Source organism: Centruroides sculpturatus, unplaced genomic scaffold, assembly GCF_000671375.1.
Source record: "Centruroides sculpturatus isolate CEXI.00-Female unplaced genomic scaffold, Cexi_2.0 scaffold14, whole genome shotgun sequence".
Taxonomy (NCBI): Eukaryota; Metazoa; Arthropoda; class Arachnida; order Scorpiones; family Buthidae; genus Centruroides; species Centruroides sculpturatus.
This window is the reverse complement of record NW_019384312.1, coordinates 1,686,928-1,709,940: the sequence shown is the minus strand read 5'-3', so window position 1 is coordinate 1,709,940 and position 23,013 is coordinate 1,686,928. Positions and strand designations below refer to the sequence as shown.

Here is a 23,013-nt window from a genome sequence, read left to right as displayed (position 1 = left end):
GAGAGAAAATCAAATATTCAAAGCACTTTTGTATCATTTAATTCCCTTAGATAACATATATTAACTATGGCTGCTTCTGTCTGTTAGCTTAGTGTGAATTTTTATTTTGTTTGCCTTGTTTTGCTAATACGTAGCTTCCATCGACTGAAAATTTTATATATACGTATATAAACTTGCTTATAATAATAGATAAATTATTAATATTTTTCAGTTTAGAATTTATTTGCTATTTCTTTTGGCTTTAATTTGCTTGTTATTATTAGTTTTCTGCATGCAATTTTTCCTACATAGCAATATTTTTATCAGGCAAACCATGGATGGAGGTTTACTTAGCACTCCTTCCCCTCTCAGTTCAGCTAATTCTTCGCAAGATTCTCTGCACAAGACACCTCCCAAGAAGAAGGGTTTTAAGTCTTCACTGGGAAGATTTTTCAGTAAAAAAGAAAAAGCCAAAGCAAAAGAAGCATTGAATAAAGAGTTAATGAATCAAGGTATGTACATATTTTGATATAAAATAATTAAAAATATAAGTCTTANGAAGATTTTTCAGTAAAAAAGAAAAAGCCAAAGCAAAAGAAGCATTGAATAAAGAGTTAATGAATCAAGGTATGTACATATTTTGATATAAAATAATTAAAAATATAAGTCTTACATCTCAAAGTATGGAATAAACTTCTGATTGTTTAAAGAATTAGTTATTGAAAACACTTAGTCTTGAGAAAGTAAGGATTTTAATGTAAAGAGTTTTCTAAACACACAAAACAAACACAGTTATGACTCATTTCATAAGTCTCAATTGAGCTATAAAAATTACTGTATTGGGACCAGCCTACTTATTTAATGAGGCCACTAGCACAAACAACATTCTTATAAAAGGTAAAGGGCATCAAAGAATTAACAAGTAAAGGAAGTCAGTGTGGGAAGTGTGAGATTTAGCCAAGGACGCAGAGCTCAATCTACGCCACTTACGGGCACTAGTCGGTAAAACCAGTTCTCGGTTGTCCAAAGAACGGCCTTTCCCAGTCGTAGGGAAACGAGTGTGGAGGGCTTTACTGTTATATTATAATTTAGAGCGGAAGTTGGTGATGGCGAATTCATCTTCTTCCTTCTGTCAGGATCCCGACACCAGTTAATCAAACTTATTATACGCGGATTAACACGCGTTTACGATCTGATTCGAAATAAATTGAGGAGACATTCTTATAAAATAAAACAAGAGTAAATTTAATAAATCTCAAACAAACGAATACAAAAATTTCGATTACAACCCTTTAGCGACAAGCAAAAGACTACGACTAAATCTATGCTAATGCGCGTTCGAGAGAGAGAGCTCACAAAAATGATTCTAAACATACGACCTGTTAGTTGTCGTCTTTGTTTCTGTAGATATAGGACACCTTGTAGATAGGGTTCTTATTACTTTCGTATGGGAGATCAATTCGTGCACAAAATATAAAAATATTACTTCTTCTAAGTGTAGACTCGGGACTTAGTCTATCGGACTCTGCTATGGGCGTTGGCCATCAGGAGGAAAACTGCGTGGAGTTTAGATGCTTCGGATCTGTCGAAGAACTCCCCGAATTCTGACTAATTTCCCCTTATATTTCAAAATTTTCGTCCAATCATCGTCCAGTAACTCTTTCGTGAGAACGGACGAAAGGGGGATGAATGAGGGGTAACCATTTCCCATCTGAGCGAGATTTTTAACCAGATACGGAAAAACAGAGGATGATCTCTTCGATGAAAGGAAATAACATTTGTTATCTGGTTTTTCCCACAAATCGAAGTAATATTTTGTGTCTATATTTAAACATATTTAATAAAAATTCACAAATTAGACCCAGGGCCTTTCGGATCTCACAGAAGGAACATCAAAAAGAACAATTGCAAGAGGCAGAAGAAGTAGAAGAGCACCTAAGTGAAAAGAAAGGAGGAAGAAGAAGAAAAAAAATGCACTTTATCAAACATCACCACACAATTATTTAGTTTTATACATACTTTAGTTATTCATTAATTTTTAATTAATTTATTTGAATCAAATTTCCCATTTATCTTTTACTTTTGAATTACTAATAAACTTAACAGATTACTCTATCTCCAACTGTTTCATCAGATTTCAACTTGCAATTCTGACAGTTGCAGGTTTAATTTCCATTGTTTTCTGTATTTCTAAACTAATAATTTAAAGTCATCAAGATGCTTACCTTTAATGATAAGTAAATTCAATTATTAATGAATTTATGTACGTGCATTTATACTTTACGTATGTAGTAAATTCAGTTTATTAAGTTGTAATAATTTTCATCAGTTTCACAAAAATTTTCTAACATCCAGTATTAATACTAATACCAAATTTGTTACATTTTGTACTTGTAGGTGCTGTTTACTCGGACAGCGAAGTAATAGGAACGGATTCGTCGGCAATATCTAGTGGGCTAGGGCAGAAAGCAGACTATGACAGAAGAACGAAGAGGAAGTACGTGTTCGTGTCTTCAATTTGTTCTCTTATTAATAAATTAATAAGTTAAGGCTGAAGTTTTTCATAAGAATTTTGGATAAGTTACACTTGCAGTAAATATTACGTAGCTGTCTTATATTAGGCAATTTTAGTCAGTCTAAAGGCCACAATTCCTATCTGGATTATTTGTATATTAAAGTATAGCATGCATATTTTTAGCAATTACAAAAATCTATTTTGTAATTATTTGCTCACTTTTGTAATTACTGGTGTTTTGTAGGCATGAATTATTAGCTGAAGCAATGAAAGCGGGTACACCTTTCGCATTGTGGAATGGGCCCACGATCGTCGCTTGGTTGGAGGCAAGGATTTTGACTTCAAATTAAACATTACATACTTTAGTTATTTTACATTATTTAAAGATAAGTTTATTTATTTTAGTTATATATGTTTGAAGTGATATGATATGGTTTGACTCTTGCTAAGTCAAATGTTACTTTTGTTCCAGCATAATTCTTTTAGCCTCAAATAAATTTTTTATTTTCGTAAGTGAAAATGGTATTAAAGGTCCTCTCTAATTCAAATGTACAATTCCAATGACTTTAGTTCATGGCTAACATATCATGTTAGATGTGGACTAAAGTGATTGGAACCCTGCATGTATATGGTTTGTTTAATAATGTAGCATACACAAATGGTAATTCCAAAGAACAAAGAAGCTATAAAGTACAGAATTGCTATGGGGAACTCATCATACAGGAACCCTTTTATTGATAGAAAATAAAATCTACTTTTACCATTTTCTAAAGGAAAAACACTTTGAGCCATATGCCCTCATCAGTCTTTATTGTGTATAATATGGTAAAACTAAATATATCTAATGGTGACCACTGGAATAACTTAGTATTTAAAAATGTTGGATAAAACCAGTAAAACTATAAATAAAAAAAAGTAGAATGTGCTAAAATATAGAAAATTGACAAATAAAAGGTATAAAAACAAAATCTTTAAAATAAACCAATAAAAACTGGCTAAAATACCAATCCACGTATATATGCTTAATTTCAAAGAACAAGAGAGAGAACAAGAAGTAACTCTCCAAAACTGGGATTAGATAAACACACAATCAAACCAATACCAGCAACTATGTAATTAATAAATAAAGAAATTATTTAATAATGTTTTCATCTATTTAAAATAGACACATCAGGTATAAATCACAGAACAAAAACAGCTACATATAAAAATCAAATGCATTTTACATGTTCAAATTAACATCATAAATGGAACACGGCATACTTTAACTTATATTAATAATTTTAAATAATTTACATATAATTTATTTTGTTTCATATATAAGAATAATCTGCAATGACATACTTAAATTTTTGGAAATTAATTTATCTTATTTGTGTCAAAATAATGAAACATCAAACACCTTCTATTGCTGAGAAATGTTTATTAATTTTAAAATATCCTTATTGTAAACTCATATCTGCACCATCAGGTGGGATGTATCTGAGAGAGGTTTACAACAGTTAAAAAATAGTATGCCATGCTGTAGACAGTGTGTCTATTTCTTTGAAATTAATGCCCACTCCATCCTTAAATGCTCTATAGATTTCAATTTCCTCCATTTATTTAAGGTGTGCCTATCAGAAACCGTGTGAAACAATTTTGTGTCCCAAAGTTCAACTTGTACATCTTCATTTGCAGCATAAGTCACTAACATCATAGTTGACAGCTTCTTATAGAGTATTCATGTTCCTTCATCCTAATGTGAGCCCGAGGGGTTTGAGTTCGAAAATTTTTAGGGTTAACCTATTTTTTTCATTAGAGGATGGAAAAAAATATAACGGAAATAGATCGGATGTCGAATCTTACACATCGTCCGTTTGTTAATTAGTCAACGTGCACGTGCTAATTAGTCAGCATAACGAGTGAACGACCTGTTGGCTCAGTGCCAACGACGATTGTATGAAAACGATCGTCACGGGAAGTTCCAGGCGATCGTCCCCTCAGTGCGACCGTCCTCCACGCGATCCTCAGGAAGGTCTGAATACAGTGTCTCCCGTCCCGATCCTGTCCGAGGAGAAGCCGGTAGAAGACATAAGCGTGTGTCAGACAGCCAGCTTCCATAGTCCAGAAGGATCATCGCATACCGTCCTCCGACATAAGGTATAACTGACCGCCACTACAACTCTCTTTGTAAACTCTCACGCGGCATAGTGAATAGTTACAGCTCCCTCTTAGATAAATTTATGTTATCCGCATCTAAGCTATAATCAGTAACTTGTATAATCCTGTAAATTACTTTAGCTATAGAATAAACCTTTATTTTGTTATTTGTTAAACCTGTCTCCTGTCTATCCGAGGAAACCTGTCGACTTACTGACGCACTCCCCACTCGATTTGCCCTCCTAGCCATCCTACGACTCCGAGATCGGGCTTTACCAGCCTGTGCAGATTAAGTGGTCAGTACGAGATTGACCCCTGACCCACTGCGTATCTCACACTAATGTCTACACCAGAATTAACACTAATATCAAATTTGTTTGGTATTAGTGTTAATTCTGTCGCCCCAATCTATATATATAACCCATTCAACAGGTGTCCGTTTGTCCCGTAACCGTTTGATAGCGGACACTAGAGGCACCCCTTATCATGTGTCATATTTCAAACATTCAAATTAACAATTTTAATTCTTATTTAAATTAACAATATAAATTTTTATTATTCATTTGGCCAATAAATTATTATTTGGTCAATATAACAATATAAATAATTCAGTATATTTGTAATAGGAATTTATTATTTCAGGGGCTTATATCTCTCGAAGGGTCGCGAGTAGGGGTAATGGTTCCTTTGACTTTATTGTTAGTACAGGGGTCTACGGTTTGGGGGGGGTCGCCACCTCTTCATTCGGAGGGTAAATCTTACCATTTGGATTTTAACAGAGCTGTAGAGCATATTGATAGGAACAAAAAAGTCGAAGGAATCGTGCCTCATGGAAATTTGTAAAGAATGCCCACTAGGGGGCATCCCAGGCTACTAGTATATAATAATGTGCGGTTGATTTGGTCATTGGTACTGCATAAAGACCGGGAGAATAGGAGTCATGTATAGTGTTTTTATCATTTCTGATGAGTAAAAAAATTGTCAGTGTGTGCTGATATGATAACTACACCTTAGTGGTCCTGGAAATTTCTCTATAGATTTTAGAAAGTGTTCTATCATACATAATAACTTTCATTTGTTCCTCCTGTGGTATGGTTCTGTCCCCAGGTGTAGATATTGTTTTACAAGACCTTTGACCAAAGAGGAGGGGTATCCATGTTGTATTGCCAGTGATGAGATCCATGACAATTCCTTTTCACTCTTCTCCAAACAATGTGTGTGGACTCTCTTTACAAGAGATTGAAAAGTGGAAACTTTGTAACAATAAGGGTTATGCGAATCATATGGTATGAATAGAGGTGAATATGACTCCTTACAGTAAACACAGATGGAAAGTTGATCATGTTTCAATTTGATGTTGATGTCCAGAAAAATGTATAGCTGTACAACTCTTGTTCAGTCCGCAGTGATAGGTCGAAAGGGTTATTGTTAAAGTACCCAAGTACCAATTCGAGGTTAGGTATTTTCCATACTATGAGAATGTCATTGATGTATCTGACATACAATGTTATATCACCATAAAATTTAGACAATATGGCATTCTCATGCTTTCTGACCACTAATTCACAATGTTCCTGATAGCGGGCTACCCATAGGTACACCTCTACTCTGCAGGTAAGTGACATTTTTGTATTCAAAGAAGGAAGAATGAACTATTAAGTGCAATAGGGCCAATGCTGTAGAAAAGTACTTATAAGAGCTCTCCACATTTGCCAGAAGAAAATCCCTCAGCTTGATGAAAGTTATAGCTCTGAAACTGCGGTATCTTTGTGAAGTAGCAACTGCTGAATTTTTAAAATTACGCAGTTTTTGAAGTACTTGTTGTAGATTGGTGACTGTACAAGGATGCTCCTGTAGATGGCAACTGAGGTATTTGTTAAGTAGTCTCTCCAATTTAATGGTGGGCAAAGTTGTTTTATCCACTACAGGACATAACTGTTGGTCATTCTTGTGGGTTTTGTGAATGAAAATATGTGTGGTAGTGTTGGAGCGATAACTTACATCAAACTGAGGGATTTTCTTCTGGCAAATGTGGAGAGCTCTTATAAGTACCTTTCTACAGCATTGGATCCATTGCACTTAATGGTTCATTCTTTCTTCTTTCAATACAAAGGTGTATTTGAAGCATACCATTCATGAGAATTTAACTTAAATGTTTTCTTTATCGGCAGCACAAATAATTTCACATTGTAAATTGGCATGATGTTGGTAGAAAGCCAATAATAGTGAAGAAATTACTATTCTCACTCATGGTCTTCTTAACAAAACAAAAAAAAAATTGAATGTTTTATTAGATTTAAACTCTAATCTTTTAGAGCAGCAGTTGATACTTTGTAACATTTCCAAGAGGCCATGCCCTATGTGAGTGCTTCAAGTTTGTCTTGTCTTGAAAATGGATCATCAATATCAAATTACATTGTACCATTAATGAAAGTAATCTGCTAATTTTTTTTAACTGTATCCATAATATACACACTAAATATAGAAAATTGTTTCCCAAGTAAAGTTTGAACAATATCTGTTTACAATCGCATTAAAATAATAGTAATTTCTGTACTTCAAATTATTCTCTCCCCTCCTACTTTGAGTTATCAAGAGTCAACTATACATTCTTCAGAATGTATGGGATGGTTATAATTTAATTGACAGTACTCAGTGCAGAGTCAGTAAGTAATCCGATGAATTTTTGCTTATAGCTCTTATTATATGCCTCACCCCAAAAAATTTCTGTGTGTTTAGGACACATCTATTAGAGAGGTGTCTTAAGAGAGCAAAATTAGAAAATGCCCCATGTATAAAGGATGGACTTTTACCAAAAGAGCAATGTAGAGAAGAATTTACTTGACAGATCAGAATGAAAATTGGTGGTTACCTAAATAAGAATGTGGGAAAGAGAATTTTCAAATAAATAAAGTTGCTTGAAACATACCATGTTATCCTTGCCTTCAGTTTAGTAAGTGATTAAATTTAACCTAGTTAAACTCTGCTTTCCAAATAACTCCATAACAAAAATTTGCATGGGTTTAGGTCAGGATGTGGTTTCCAAGTGTTAGAAAACATTTGGGAAATTAGTTTTCATTGCCAAATGTAGTACGCAACAATTGCATTGTTGTATATGCAATAAGCATAAAAGTTATGGAGGCTATACAGTTTCTACAAAGCTGAGATTTGTGTAATGACTGATTTGCTGATAGATGCATGAGGTCTTCAGATCTGGTTATAGTTTGTGGGAAACCTACGTAGTCAGTATGTAGAGGTGCTTTGTGGACATAGGACTTCATATATGGCAGTTATGCATATTTACATTGCCACATAAGAAAAAGGTACCTCATTAATCTTGTGACATTTCTTAGGGAAAAGAATTCAACAAATTTTATTGTCCAGAGTCTTGAGATACACTTTTCTACACATACATATGATATGATAACTACACCTTAGTGGTCCTGGAAATTTCTCTATAGATTTTAGAAAGTGTTCTATCATACATAATAACTTTCATTTGTTCCTCCTGTGGTATGGTTCTGTCCCCAGGTGTAGATATTGTTTTACAAGACCTTTGACCAAAGAGGAGGGGTATCCATGTTGTATTGCCAGTGATGAGATCCATGACAATTCCTTTTCACTCTTCTCCAAACAATGTGTGTGGACTCTCTTTACAAGAGATTGAAAAGTGGAAACTTTGTAACAATAAGGGTTATGCGAATCGTATGGTATGAATAGAGGTGAATATGACTCCTTACAGTAAACACAGATCAAAAGTTGATCATGTTTCAATTTGATGTTGATGTCCAGAAAAATGTATAGCTGTACAACTCTTGTTCAGTCCGCAGTGATAGGTCGAAAGGGTTATTGTTAAAGTACCCAAGTACCAATTCGAGGTTAGGTATTTTCCATACTATGAGAATGTCATTGATGTATCTGACATACAATGTTATATCACCATAAAATTTAGACAATATGGCATTCTCATGCTTTCTGACCACTAATTCACAATGTTCCTGATAGCGGGCTACCCATAGGTACACCTCTACTCTGCAGGTAAGTGACATTTTTGTATTCAAAGAAGGAAGAATGAACCATTAAGTGCAATAGGGCCAATGCTGTAGAAAAGTACTTATAAGAGCTCTCCACATTTGCCAGAAGAAAATCCCTCAGCTTGATGAAAGTTATAGCTCTGAAACTGCGGTATCTTTGTGAAGTAGCAACTGCTGAATTTTTAAAATTACGCAGTTTTTGAAGTACTTGTTATAGATTGGTGACTGTACAAGGATGCTCCTGTAGATGGCAACTGAGGTATTTGTTAAGTAGTCTCTCCAATTTAATGGTGGGCAAAGTTGTTTTATCCACTACAGGACATAACTGTTGGTCATTCTTGTGGGTTTTGTGAATGAAAATGTGTGGTAGTGTTGGAGCGATAACTTACATCAAACTGAGGGATTTTCTTCTGGCAAATGTGGAGAGCTCTTATAAGTACCTTTCTACAGCATTGGATCCATTGCACTTAATGGTTCATTCTTTCTTCTTTCAATACAAAGGTGTATTTGAAGCATACCATTCATGAGAATTTAACTTAAATGTTTTCTTTATCGGCAGCACAAATAATTTCACATTGTAAATTGGCATGATGTTGGTAGAAAGCCAATAATAGTGAAGAAATTACTATTCTCACTCATGGTCTTCTTAACAAAACAAAAAAAAAATTGAATGTTTTATTAGATTTAAACTCTAATCTTTTAGAGCAGCAGTTGATACTTTGTAACATTTCCAAGAGGCCATGCCCTATGTGAGTGCTTCAAGTTTGTCTTGTCTTGAAAATGGATCATCAATATCAAATTACATTGTACCATTAATGAAAGTAATCTGCTAATTTTTTTTAACTGTATCCATAATATACACACTAAATATAGAAAATTGTTTCCCAAGTAAAGTTTGAACAATATCTGTTTACAATCGCATTAAAATAATAGTAATTTCTGTACTTCAAATTATTCTCTCCCCTCCTACTTTGAGTTATCAAGAGTCAACTATACATTCTTCAGAATGTATGGGATGGTTATAATTTAATTGACAGTACTCAGTGCAGAGTCAGTAAGTAATCCGATGAATTTTTGCTTATAGCTCTTATTATACGCCTCACCCCAAAAAATTTCTGTGTGTTTAGGACACATCTATTAGAGAGGTGTCTTAAGAGAGCAAAATTAGAAAATGCCCCATGTATAAAGGATGGACTTTTACCAAAAGAGCAATGTAGAGAAGAATTTACTTGACAGATCAGAATGAAAATTGGTGGTTACCTAAATAAGAATGTGGGAAAGAGAATTTTCAAATAAATAAAGTTGCTTGAAACATACCATGTTATCCTTGCCTTCAGTTTAGTAAGTGATTAAATTTAACCTAGTTAAACTCTGCTTTCCAAATAACTCCATAACAAAAATTTGCATGGGTTTAGGTCAGGATGTGGTTTCCAAGTGTTAGAAAACATTTGGGAAATTAGTTTTCATTGCCAAATGTAGTACGCAACAATTGCATTGTTGTATATGCAATAAGCATAAAAGTTATGGAGGCTATACAGTTTCTACAAAGCTGAGATTTGTGTAATGACTGATTTGCTGATAGATGCATGAGGTCTTCAGATCTGGTTATAGTTTGTGGGAAACCCACGTAGTCAGTATGTAGAGGTGCTTTGTGGACATAGGACTTCATATATGGTAGTTATGCATATTTACATTGCCACATAAGAAAAAGGTACCTCATTAATCTTGTGACATTTCTTAGGGAAAAGAATTCAACAAATTTTATTGTCCAGAGTCTTGAGATACACTTTTCTACACATACATACCTACCCTTTAGATTGACTACTGTCCATTAACAAGCTGACTGGATCTCAGTTACATGAAACATTTAATCACTAAGCCAAGGCAGATATTTGTTGGTGGCCAAAAATATTTCACATCCCTTGCTTCAAAACTTTGCACATGCTCTTCATCAGTCTAGTCCCCTCTCACAATAATAGTCTCTAGTCCCCTCTCACAATAATAGTTCCTCTCTAGGCTATGTTGCACCTTCTGAATTTTATAAAGATACCATTTCAGGATGGTCTATAGAATTTTATAGTTGCCAAGATACTTGCGTGACAGTAACTATGGGTAGCTTCGATTGCAGCAGGATAAATGGATTTCTGCGACCATAAGTATGGCATCTTCCATATTGTTTTTTGCAATAGATCACATGCTTCTAACCAAAGTCACATACAATTTGTTTTTTCAAATTTTTGTATCATATTCTTTACTCCATTTAGTGACAAAGTCCTTTCCTTAAATCTTTCAGCTGTGAATATTGTCGACAATATTTTAATTTAATTTAATATTAATAATTTGAGTTGAAAACAAAAAGGAGTAACCCAAGCTATCAAAAATATTCGTAACTGAAGCAGGCTAACTTTTCTTATCGAGTTTGACTGCTGTTAACAAAACATTATAAGTAATTTGGCAGAAATCGTACAAGGGTAACACCATAACTTTTGACCAAAACAGAAGAATAGCCTTGACAAAGTTCAATTCCAATGGAGGTCTTTCCAATTCAAGACTAACTGCAGAGCTTGAAGCTGAACATTCTATTTTAAAGAGTCTCTTAAAATATTTCATCTGTGCATTTTCTATTTTAGACAGAAACTCCAGTCCCCAGACAGGAAATAAATAAGTCATCTTAGAACACCAATAAAAGCATCAAAAAGTTTAAAGATACTGCTCATAGAACTTAGGCTATATGCTTACTCTACAGGAACGAATGAGGCTGTCTTATTTTGTATGTCTTTGGCTATTAAATCAAAATGATGATTATACACAGCAAAAGAAGAAAAATTTATTCCTAGATACTTGAAATATGACACACAACTAATTTCAGTATTATTCACAAATATCTTATCAGATTTAAGCAGTCTGCCTCCATTGTGAAAAACCATTCCCTTCGTTTCTTGTAAGTTAACTGTGAGATAATTTCTTTTTGCTTAATTAACTAGCAAAGAAAGTTTTCATTGCAAACCCATTTTTGAATCTGCCATAAGAACTACATCATCAGTACATTAAGCAATGCAAGTCAACAGATTCTCCAAGAGCAAATCCCGTAGTTTCAGAGGAAGAAAACAATTGCGATAAATAATATAAACAACAGGGGACTTAAAGGTTTCCCCGAGACAAACCACCACCAGAAATGACATCCTTAGTATTTGCCAGATTTCCTCTCACGTGATACCTTGTGTTACAAAATAGATTTTTAAGTAGCTTAATGAACAAAGTTGAAACTCCCAATAAATGTAACTTTTCCCATAAAATATTAAAATTGATTCTATCGAAAGCCTTTTCCAAATCCACAAATATCTAATAGATTTTACGTCTTTTTCTTGACAGGACATAATGTATTAAACCATTAAGTATAAAGATGTTGTACATAGTACCTCTTTCTCTAACAAATGCTCCTTGAAAAATTCCGGCAAACAATTTTTTAAAGATATTTAACAACGCTATTGGACGATAGTTTTGAGGCTTTAGTTTATCTCCTTTCTTGTAAATCACTTGCAACAACACATTTTTCCAATGCTCAGGAAATTTCGATGTTTTCTTAATCTTGTTAAAGAGGTTGAGTAATTCTAAACACATTTCATCAGTTATGGATGTTATAAAAAATTAATTCATTATATACCTACCAGGAGCTGATTTTCTTTTAAGTTTGCAAATTGAAGTTTTTAACTCAGAGTGAAATTGGATCATCTAAAATAAGAGAGAAATTATCACAGTCAAAATCAAGAATTGAATCAGAACTTGGATGGCAAAAGTTGTATTCTAAAAAACATTCCCAGTTATGAAAAGGAATTTGATTGTCGGATTTCTTTTTCCTATTAAATCTATTAAGAATAGACCAAAATTGTATAGTAGATCACACAGACTGCAACTGTCTGCTAATATTTGACCAGTAATTNTCCCTTCGTTTCTTGTAAGTTAACTGTGAGATAATTTCTTTTTGCTTAATTAACTAGCAAAGAAAGTTTTCATTGCAAACCCATTTTTGAATCTGCCATAAGAACTACATCATCAGTACATTAAGCAATGCAAGTCAACAGATTCTCCAAGAGCAAATCCTGTAGTTTCAGAGGAAGAAAACAATTGCGGTAAATAATATAAACAACAGGGGACTTAAAGGTTTCCCTGAGGCAAACCACCACCAGAAATGACATCCTTAGTATTTGCTAGATTTCCTCTCACGTGATACCTTGTGTTACAAAATAGATTTTTAAGTAGCTTAACGAACAAAGTTGAAACTCCCAATAAATGTAACTTTCCCATAAAATATTAAAATTTATTCTATCGAAAGCCTTTTCCAAATCCACAAATATCTAATAGATTTTATGTCTTGTTCATCAGTTAGGTATATAATGAATTCATTTTTTATACCATCCATACCAGGAGCCGATTTTCTTTTAAGTTTGCAAATTGAAGTTTTTAACTCAGAGTGAAATTGGATCATCTAAAATAGAGAAATTATCACGGTTAAAATCAAGAATTGAATCAGAACTTGGATGGCAAAAGTTATATTCTAAAAAACGTTCCCAGTAGTGAAGAGGAATTTGATTGTCAGATTTCTTTTTCCTATTAAATCTATTAAGAATAGACCAAAATTGTATAGTAGATCACACAGACTGCAACTGTCTGCTAATATTTGACCAGTAATTCCTCTTTTTAGTCTTGCATAATGAACGAAAGATTGCTTTAAAATCACAATATTTTATTAAAACTTCATTATTATGAGAAATTCAAAATTTCTTCAGCATCCTGTTTTTTAGTTTATTCACCATTCTAGTCTTTGTCAAACCAAACTGAAGACAGTGATTTCATTGTTCTCAGGTATGTTGTCATTCTACATTGTTCAGTTGATGACTTAATTAAATCTAGAATCACAGAATCTCTCTCCTGTATTCTATCACTTAAGACAATATTTACGTATTTAGCCAAAACTGTTTCAGAATATAAACTGGATTTGTCTTCTTTCCAGATTAGTCCTTTTTTCTTGTCAATCAAGTTAGATTTTCTATCCTCGTCAGTGTCTATTGGAATTTCAGAAATTATCAAATGATCAGACTTCAGAAACAAAAAATTTATGCAAACTCTACCAGACTCTTGCTCAAAATCACTAAATCGATTACCAAAAGCACCCAGTTTGGATGTATAGATGAAGTTTGCTGGTAATTCGAAAGGGTACTGACCATTTATTATGTATAAATTGTAAGATTTTACTAGTTCAATAAGTAAATTTCCTCTTTATTTTGTCATTTGATAGTCAGGTGTTTGAAATTACATCCCCATGATCAATAGTGTACATAGTCAAGCCAATTCGTGCATTAAAATCACCCATCAGCAAAAGATCATAATATGAAATATAATCAGAAATTAAATCTTCCAGTTTTGCAATTAAAGTTTTAAAGATAGGAATATGACGATATGCCAATATAACTCATTTCTTATAGTCTATCATTTTATCTGTGGTTAAATTTCACTCTAACAACCATTATATGTTGCCATGACAGCAGCAAGTTTACTTCTCCCAGGTCTTCGTTTATACCTAAAAGTAATCTACCCAAAGGTCTAACTCTTCCTAAACTTTTACTAGCCATTACCTCAAAAACTTTTAATCTATGGTCAATGCTTTTAACTCTCGAACACAGTGGATCTGTAGACCAAGTCTCGGTCAGTCCCAAAATATCAGTTTTAGAAATATGTTCAACAAAACCACTATCATTCATATTAGTTACGAGGGTACTCTGGGAATTCCATGTTGAAACTTTCATTCCAACTGTATACTTCCTTGGTTCGGAGAGTGAAGATTTTGAGAATTTGCCATTCGATTTTCCACTAAAAAATCAAGTTTTAATAATTCTCCTCTATCTAGGTTGTAAGTATATCTCTCAATGCCTACCTGCAAAACATCATCTATCAGTAGATCTCTCCTGCCTTTCAGCTTATAATCATGTAAAAATGGCAGAAGTTTTTTCCGTCTCAGTCTTGAACACCAAAATAAATCATCAAAAATTTGTATATTCTTCAATGCATCATTAGCCTTTATCTTTCTAACATTACTAAAAATTAATTTCTTGTCTGCAAATGACTAATTCCACCAATACAGTATCTGATTGGTTAAATTCCACTATCTTAACTGTTGGAATTGATTTTGATTCACCTATTGGTTTATAAAACAGGTTTTGCACTTTCCTATTCAAATCGGAACTATCATCAGTCAAACCTTTAATTAAAATATTTTTCTTTCTCATTTCATTCGACACCTTGTCTATAGAATGCAAGATTAAACTATTTTTCAGTTGCAAATCATCTTTAAGTTTGGAAATTTCTTCTAGTTTAACCTCCAATTGGGTTAATCATTGGTCATGTTCATTATGTAAATTAACCAACCAGTCAATCCTTGTAACAACCTTGTTTAGCATTGAAAAAAGCTTATCAAATTGGTCATCCAAATATGAAATAATCTCCTTAGGAATAGACTTACTTGAGTTTAACTTTGAAGAGAAAAAATCCTCCAGTCTCGCCGACTTCAAAGAAGGTTCACTCAGAGAGCGACGTCGTTTTACTGTAGACGCCGACGATTGAATCTGTGAATCTGTGAATGCGGCGGAATACGATCAACAGGACCAGGATTAATTCTATCCCACTCAATATTAACAACAACTCAAACACAATTATCCAAAACTCAATATTTCCCATAATTTTAATATCCAAAAGCAGCATACCAAAAAGTTCACTAACACTCTTTGCAGCAAGCAGTGCCCCCAACAATATTTTGATAAGAGTTTGGCTAGCAAAGCTTAGTTCTTGCAGATACTCGTGGTTCCTTTTAGCAATTACAGATGATTTCACAAGATATTAGTACGTTGTAACATGTTTTAGCACACCAATGTTGCTCAATGAAATAAATTTTTTATTGCAAATTTTGTTCCCTGTGTTTTTATTAAGGTAATCATCAATTTTCATTGTGATCTGTCAAGAACATTCTTCTCTATGCAGTCTTGTCAGTTTAATTATAACACCCCTGTATATTTCTGTGCTTTGAAAATATAATAGGATATATATTTTGACATGACAGTATTTCATGCTTTTTGAAGATTATTTAATCTTAATTGTTGAAGAATCGAGCCTTAACTATATAATTTCTTGGGGACGTGAGAGTTAATATTATTTTTTTAACATAGTTATGGGTCGGCATGCCCGCCTGGTACGTGGCTGCCTGTCGAGCGAACGTCAAAAGCGGAGCCATCATGTCCGCGCTGTCCGACACGGAAATCCAGAGAGAGATAGGAATTAGTAATCCGCTGCACAGACTCAAACTCCGTTTGGCCATTCAGGAAATGGTTGCCCTCACGAGTCCTTCGGCTCCAAAACCTACACGAACAGTAAGTTTGTCTATATATATATATATAAACATCACCAAACCAGATGTATTAATAATAAATCAAACTGTCCCCATAATTAATTGGATTATTTTTCCAAAATTATTAAATAAAGATTAATAATTATTATAATTTAATTTTGTTAAGAGATGGCACCTAACATTGACATCTACTATTACTTAATATCTAATTATTAATAATAGCAAAAACTAGCCCAGTTAATTACGGCAAAAGTTTGGTTTATTTGTAAGTTTGTTTTGGTATTTTTAAACAATTTTTTCTTTCCATTTTGTCATTGGCATCTAATAATGTAAAATATCTCATTCCTATTAGAGTTTAGCATTTGGAGAGATGAATCATGAGTGGATAGGAAATGAATGGCTGCCTAGTCTAGGACTTCCACAGTATCGTTCCACCTTCATGGAATGTCTGGTGGATGCCAGAATGCTAGATCATCTTACCAAAAAAGATTTGCGGGTTCATTTGAAAATGATTGACAGCTTCCATAGGTATGTATTTGGAAAATTACAATAAGTTTTTAACCACTTACATTTTAGTTGTTATTATGTGAGAAATACAATTAACTATAAAGCTAAAGTTTAAATTGTTCTTCAGATATAACATCTAAAACATATTGTGGCATTTGTCGCACCACTGTTTGTGTTCACTGAGAATATATATATATAACCTGTAGTCATATATCTCACCATTTGCTTTATTTACATAATGTACGGTACATAGAAATCTCGTTCTACACTATCGGTACGGTTGGTTCGGTCCACCTGTTGGTACATGAGAGTAACCCAAGTCGGGAAAAAGAAGTATGGCGGACGGCCTGCACATGCTTATATATCTGTCGCGCCAGCGCCACCTGGATTTTCAGATGTAGCACTAGTTACAATTATGCGGCCGCCACACACTCCCCCACCAGTGACAACGAGAAGTTTACCGTTATATAGTTACAAATATCATTACGGTTAACCCATCATAAATATCGCGGGTTGAATCGGACCCGTCGACCAGATCTGGTTGCGACCGGTGCTCATCTGTCGTCCGGCGTCGTCGCTCCTGTTGTCGACTTAGCAGCTGTCTTCTGCTGTTCAGAAGTTAGGGGCGGTTGCATCGGCAGTGAGATGGTGGGTGACGCCTGTGGGTGCTGGTGCTGGTGCGGTGGAGGTAGATCCATGGTCGGAGGTGGTGTTTCACGGTGGACCTCTGTACTAGGCAGGAGCAGGTTAGAGATAGAGTTATGAGGGGAGATCCTACCTGGTGGTGTTGGCAGTGCGTCCACTGCTAGGGGTGAGCCGGGCTGGNTAAACTGTCATAATAGAATACTTTGCGATGCTTTGAAATTCTTCATAAGTTCTTGACATTGTATAAATTTTTTCATCCACTTCCTTTCTATTGCAGAAAGAATAAGCTGTAGATGTGTGCAAGAAGGCCTGAAATATATATATATATATATATATATATAACCTGTAGTCATATATCTCACCATTTGCTTTATTTACATAATGTACATAGAAATCTCGTTCTACACTATCGGTACGGTTGGTTAGGTCCACCTGTTGGTACATGAGAGTAACCCGCGTCCGGAGAGTAGTCGACAAGTCGGGAAAAAGAAGTATGGCGGATGGCCTGCACATGCTTATATATCTGTCGCGCCAGTGCCACCTGATTTTCAGATGTAGCACTAGTTACAATTATGCGGCCGCCACACACTCCCCCACCAGTGACAACGAGGAGTTTACCGTTATATAGTTACAAATATCATTACGGTTAACCCGTCATAAATATCGCGGGTTGAATCGGACCCGTCGACCGGATCTGGTTGCGACCGGTGCTCATCTGTCGTCCGGCGTCGTCGCTCCTGTTGTCAACTTAGCAGCTGTCTTCTGCTGTTCGGAAGTTAGGGGCGGTTGCATCGGCAGTGAGACGGTGGGTGACGCCTGTGGGTGCTGGTGCGGTGGAGGTAGATCCATGGTCGGAGGTGGTGTTTCACGGTGGACCTCTCTACTAGGCAGGAGCAGGTTAGAGATAGAGTTATGAGGGGAGATCCTACCTGGTGGTGTTGGCAGTGCGTCCACTGCTAGGGGTGAGCCGGGCTGGGTAGAGGTGACAGGGCCCGAGTTGTTTTCCAAGCAGGGAGGAGGCGGTCTCGGATTGCGCCTGGTAGAACGCCTTACTTTCTTCTGTGGTTCCTTAGCGGTGGTAACTGGGTGTTGCGATGCTGTGTTGGTGGTGGAACACACTGTGTGGCCGGTCTCATTGCTGCAGGAAGGTGGTGTGACCGTCGGACTATAGACGGGCTCGCTCTGAGAGGGGTGGTCATCTTCCAAGATGGCGTGGAGTGACCTCGTCGTTCTCCGTCTTCGGGATGTGGACGGCCTGGTGGGTGGAGACGGTGATGTTGTACTCCAGGAGGCGTTGTCGCTGCTGTTAGGAGAGGTGTTGGGCGAGGACCGTTGTTCCCTAGATTGGCCGTCGCCCGTGTCTTTGAGTGACGGTCCGATCAGTTTCCCGACTGGAATTGGCAGGGGGACGTGCACTTGTTTGCTTTGTCTCCGAACTTCCGGTGGTACCAGCAGACTTGCCTTCCCTCTGATGTGCTTCTGTTTCGATGGGGAGACGAAAAATGGAGGCTGCGATGCCCGCTATGTCGGTAGGGTTTTGACTCTGTGATTTGCTGGATCTGGTGGGACAATTGTGATATCTGTTCCTTCAACTGGGCGATCGCGTCCACATGGTTCTCGGTCGGCGGCGGTGACACAGCATGAATCTGGCCCATCAGTGCGGTGACTTCGCAAATTTTGTCAGCCAATTCGGCAGCTTTTGTTAGATCTTCGCCGCTTATCGCTAGTATTTGCTGAGCGGCTGTTGGCAAGCGCTGGAGCCAAAGTGTCTTTAGCACGTCATCTGAAATTCTGTTTGTGGCTAACTCTTGCATCTTCCGTAGTAATTGAGACGGGCGTTGATCCCCTAGCTCAATGCCTTGAAGCAATAGTCGTAGCCGCTGTTGTTCTGAATCCGCGAACTGGTCAATTAATCGGCGTTTGAGCATGAGGTATTTATCTTTGGTCAGAGGTTGGACGACTATGTCGCTCACTTGGGCGAGGATTTCGCTCTCCATGGCCGCAATAACATGGTTAAATTTTGTTTCGTCAGCTGTTATATTGGCGTTTGCGAACTGGGCTTCTATTTGGGCGAACCAAAGGGTCAGATTAGCCTTCCAGAACGGTGGGGCTCGTACCGCCACCCGGGCGATTTCTGGCACGTAGGTTGCCATGCTTCCGTTGTCGTCGTTTGACATTTGTCCTCCAGCACATGTGAAAAAACGTAAAAATAAAAAATAATTATTACTTGCTTGTCCTGAATGCTGATGAATGTCTCCGGCCCTGTTAGTTTTCCAGACTTCGATGAAGAGCAGCCGATGTAGTTGGATTAGCTTCGGAACAAGAAATCACGTTCAGCTCACCAATGTGGCGTTCGTCGCACCACTGTTTATGTGTTCGCTGAGAATATATATATATAACCTGTAGTCATATATTTCACCATTTGCTTTATTTACATAATGTACATAGAAATCTCGTTTTACACTATCGGTACGGTTGGTTAGGTCCACGTGTTGGTACATGAGAGTAACCCGCGTCCGGAGAGTAGTCGACAAGTCGGGAAAAAGAAGTATGGCGGATGGCCTGCATATGCTTATATATCTGTCGTGCCAGCGCCACCTGGATTTTCAGTTGTAGTGCTAGTTACAATTATGCGGCCGCCACACATATGATAATTTATTGTAATTTTTTTTTCAATTTGTAAAATTGGAAGAAAGCAGAACAAATCTGCAACATCGAGTTTTTAACCCAGTGCCTCACTCACTCACTCATCCACACCTACTCATTATGATTTATTTCTAGAATTCAATATGTAATGCACGTGAAAAAGTTTAAACAATGTTTTCTCCTAAACTATCGTTTGTTGGCACAAGTTACATTACCATACATTGGTGGATGGGATTTACTAAAATGTGCTAAAATTTTGGCAAAATCTGGGAAGTCAAAGTGTTTCCTTATAAGTTTAAAAAAAATTATCTCTGCATTCTGAATTTTTAAGATGCATTCTTACACTCTGGCATCACCATGGTGATGCGTGTATGCCAGGTTAGGAACCGTCGGCATAGATATACAGAAAAATTAAGTTGTGTGCGTTCTTGGTCATAAAATATTTTTGGAGCATCGTATCATTCTTTATAATATCTTACTTTTTTCATTTAGAACAAGTCTACAGTATGGCATCAACTGTTTGAAAAGGCTAAATTATGACAGACAAGCATTAGAAGATAGGAGAAGGAATAGCGATAATGAAATTAAAGGTATGTTAAATTATTTTTATTAAAAGACTATATTTTACATTACTATTGTTACTTAAATAAAGGAAGCTGACAGCAGAAATTTTCATACATTACTTAAAATTTCATATTGTTTTTCATTCTGTTCTATTGTAATTAGAAGTCTGTCATTTCATTTACATTAAAAAGGAAGTATTTAACAGATATTTTATCAATTAGTACAATGAAAAAATGCCTCAGAAACTAAAGGAGTATTAACAGTGCATTCTATCTAAATTCATTTAAAAAAAAAAAAAACATAAATGATGTTTTAACCAAAAAGACTGAAATATCCTTCCAGGTGGCAAAGAATTAACAACAGTTTAGACAAAGAGAAAATATGCCTAAATCATGTTTTGAGCCTAAGTAAAATTATTTAAAAAATCCAGTAAAAACTACATATGTTTAAGAAGCTCTAAGACATATTAGCACATAGTTAAAATTGTACAGTGAATGGTTGTCTCTTTAATCCGAAATAATTCCTTCGGTAGACTATTTTACAGCAAGTCAAGAAATTTCTTTATTGTATTTTCACATATGCATTTCGGGCTAGTTTTATTTTTCTAGTTTTTCTTCAGTGCTTTAAGAACTTCGCCCACTTTTTCTCCTGAGTTAAATTGTTACACTCATATGGTACTTCTATTTACAATATTAAAATAACTTTATGAGCGTAAAACGTAATACAATGAAACAATGTCGATGTTTATATTCTTTGGAAATATTCCATTAAACAATAGTTACATGTTGTATAAATCCTTAAATGGTAATTTACACACACTAACTTTTACATACATTCGGTGTTTAGGTTTTACAAAACAATTTTGNAAAAACCGTACGGGAAGAATTTTCCTCTTTTCTTTTTAAACTTTTTTCTTTCAAGAGACGAGTTTTTGATGTTCGGTCGCCGATTCAAGCGCTAAAAAAACTCGGATGGCAGTTCTATTTAAAAAAAACAAGTTAGATTTTATAATCGTGCCCGTCTGTTTGTCGTCCGTTCTGCGTGCATCTATTGTAAATTTTTTTTAATGTAAGATCCTTTCGGACGTCGGCACCTATTCCCCTGCCCTCTTTTTGTTTCTAGTGTAATTTACCCATTGCCAAGGCACGAGAAATCGAGTCATTAATCGATACTAGTCGCTTCCGTGTCGATGTGTGTCGTGAACGTTGTATCGTCGTTAATTCATTAATTTTCTGTGTACCACCCTTTATTATTTTTTTTTGTTTTGTTCTTTTGATTTAGTTCTCTGCGTACTCCTTTGAGTTGTGTACAGATTTCTAGGCAGCTCCATATATATATATAAACATGTTTTTTTTTGTTCAAGGGATCTCAAAACTTGGAGATTTGCAAAAGATCCGGAGGGTGAAAAATTTGACAGGATTCAAATACTTTCCCGTGTTAAATACATAATTATTATTAAGTGTATAGCTATAAATTTTTTAAAATAAAAACGTAAAAACTTTCAAAGTTTTCTGCTACGTACTGGCTTTTTCGATTTTCAACTTAATTTTTGTTCTTACAGTATCAAAAGTAAAGTATAATTGTATGAAATATATGTATCTTAATGGTAATTTCCTCCAGAAGAGTGAAAACTTTTCATTTTTCCTTATTACTTTTTCTATTTTAGCATAGATTCCGAAGACGAGAATAAAACATTATTGAAAATATTTTAAATAAACCAGAATTTAGTACTTCTTGGTTCCCGACCGACACCATAAAGTAAATATTGTTTTAATGCAAAACCAGGCCTTTTCTCCACTAGCTACAGATATAAAGTCCTAAAACTGTATTTATGTTATCATTTATTAAGTACGTGATAGCTCTAGACTTAAAACCACCGTGCAAAAATAAAAATCTTAGCCACGTCGCACGGTATAAAGCAAATACGACGCTGTCCGGTCTGCATTCGGTAATAAAAATTCCAGCCAAGATATTTTTTAATAAATATCTTTTAAAATAAGAGACAAAATGGGTGTCTTTTGCCTTTCTCGTGTTTCACGAACTCGTGGCTGTGGCATTACACTTTGCTTCCCCAAGAAAATACGGGTTTGGTGGCGGATGGCGTTTCGGCGGTCCACAGCGCGGCGGACTTCATTTTTCGATGGAAATCTCAGACATCCTCGGATTTACTTCTTGCACCGCGTGACCACCACTTAAACTTCAAACGCCTGTAACTTACCATAAATGTCTTTCGCATTTTCTACTATCACTTCCGGCGGGGCCGGGACGTCCTATAATAAGTTACGGGAATGTTCGAGTGCAAGCGCCCCTTCTTTACGTTTAAATAATAATTGGCGGTTTAAGCCCGAAGAAAGGAATTTGAGGATTTTGTTTTCTTTTGTTTGCAGACGTCTTAGTTTGGTCGAACGACCGAATTATTAAATGGATCGATTCGATAGGACTGAAAGAATATTCGAACAGTCTGTTGGAATCCGGCATTCACGGTGCTCTGTTGGCGTTGGACGAAAGTTTCGACCACAATTCGATGGCTCTCGCACTTCAGATTCCCACTCCGAACACTCAGGTAATTCAGCCTATTGGTGATT

The 23,013-nt window shown here is 35.7% G+C and overlaps 3 protein-coding genes across 8 annotated transcripts in view; 1 reads left to right on the top strand and 2 right to left on the bottom strand.

Annotated features, from left to right (window-relative positions):
- Positions 1-23,013, bottom strand: part of LOC111622348 (FGFR1 oncogene partner 2 homolog) — a 72,976-nt gene that overhangs the window by 13,728 nt on the left and 36,235 nt on the right. The window lies entirely within an intron of this gene.
- The window catches only part of LOC111622298 (liprin-alpha-1-like), a 39,698-nt gene that overhangs the window by 13,230 nt on the left and 3,455 nt on the right, over positions 1-23,013 (top strand). For 3 of the 6 annotated variants that reach the window (XM_023364669.1, XM_023364675.1, XM_023364690.1), the window contains 7 exons: positions 352-491; positions 2,377-2,476; positions 2,739-2,820; positions 15,888-16,088; positions 16,419-16,594; positions 20,357-20,454; positions 22,816-22,991. In XM_023364669.1, coding sequence (XP_023220437.1) covers positions 352-491; positions 2,377-2,476; positions 2,739-2,820; positions 15,888-16,088; positions 16,419-16,594; positions 20,357-20,454; positions 22,816-22,991 — 973 coding nt within the window. Of the gene's footprint in view, positions 1-306; positions 492-2,376; positions 2,477-2,738; positions 2,821-15,887; positions 16,089-16,418; positions 16,595-20,356; positions 20,455-22,815; positions 22,992-23,013 lie in introns of all 6 variants that reach the window. The other 3 variants (XM_023364660.1, XM_023364683.1, XM_023364665.1) reach the window with 1 other exon arrangement.
- LOC111622337 lies at positions 18,293-20,375 on the bottom strand. The gene has a single exon (XM_023364700.1). It carries the CDS (start codon positions 19,393-19,395, stop codon positions 18,598-18,600), a length of 798 nt encoding a protein of 265 aa, XP_023220468.1. The 5' UTR covers positions 19,396-20,375; the 3' UTR covers positions 18,293-18,597.

Bases quoted from the DNA above. Each gene is read 5' to 3' on its own strand.
- LOC111622337 (XM_023364700.1), bottom strand. From the start codon at position 19,395: ATGTCAAACGACGACAACGGAAGCATGGCAACCTACGTGCCAGAAATC.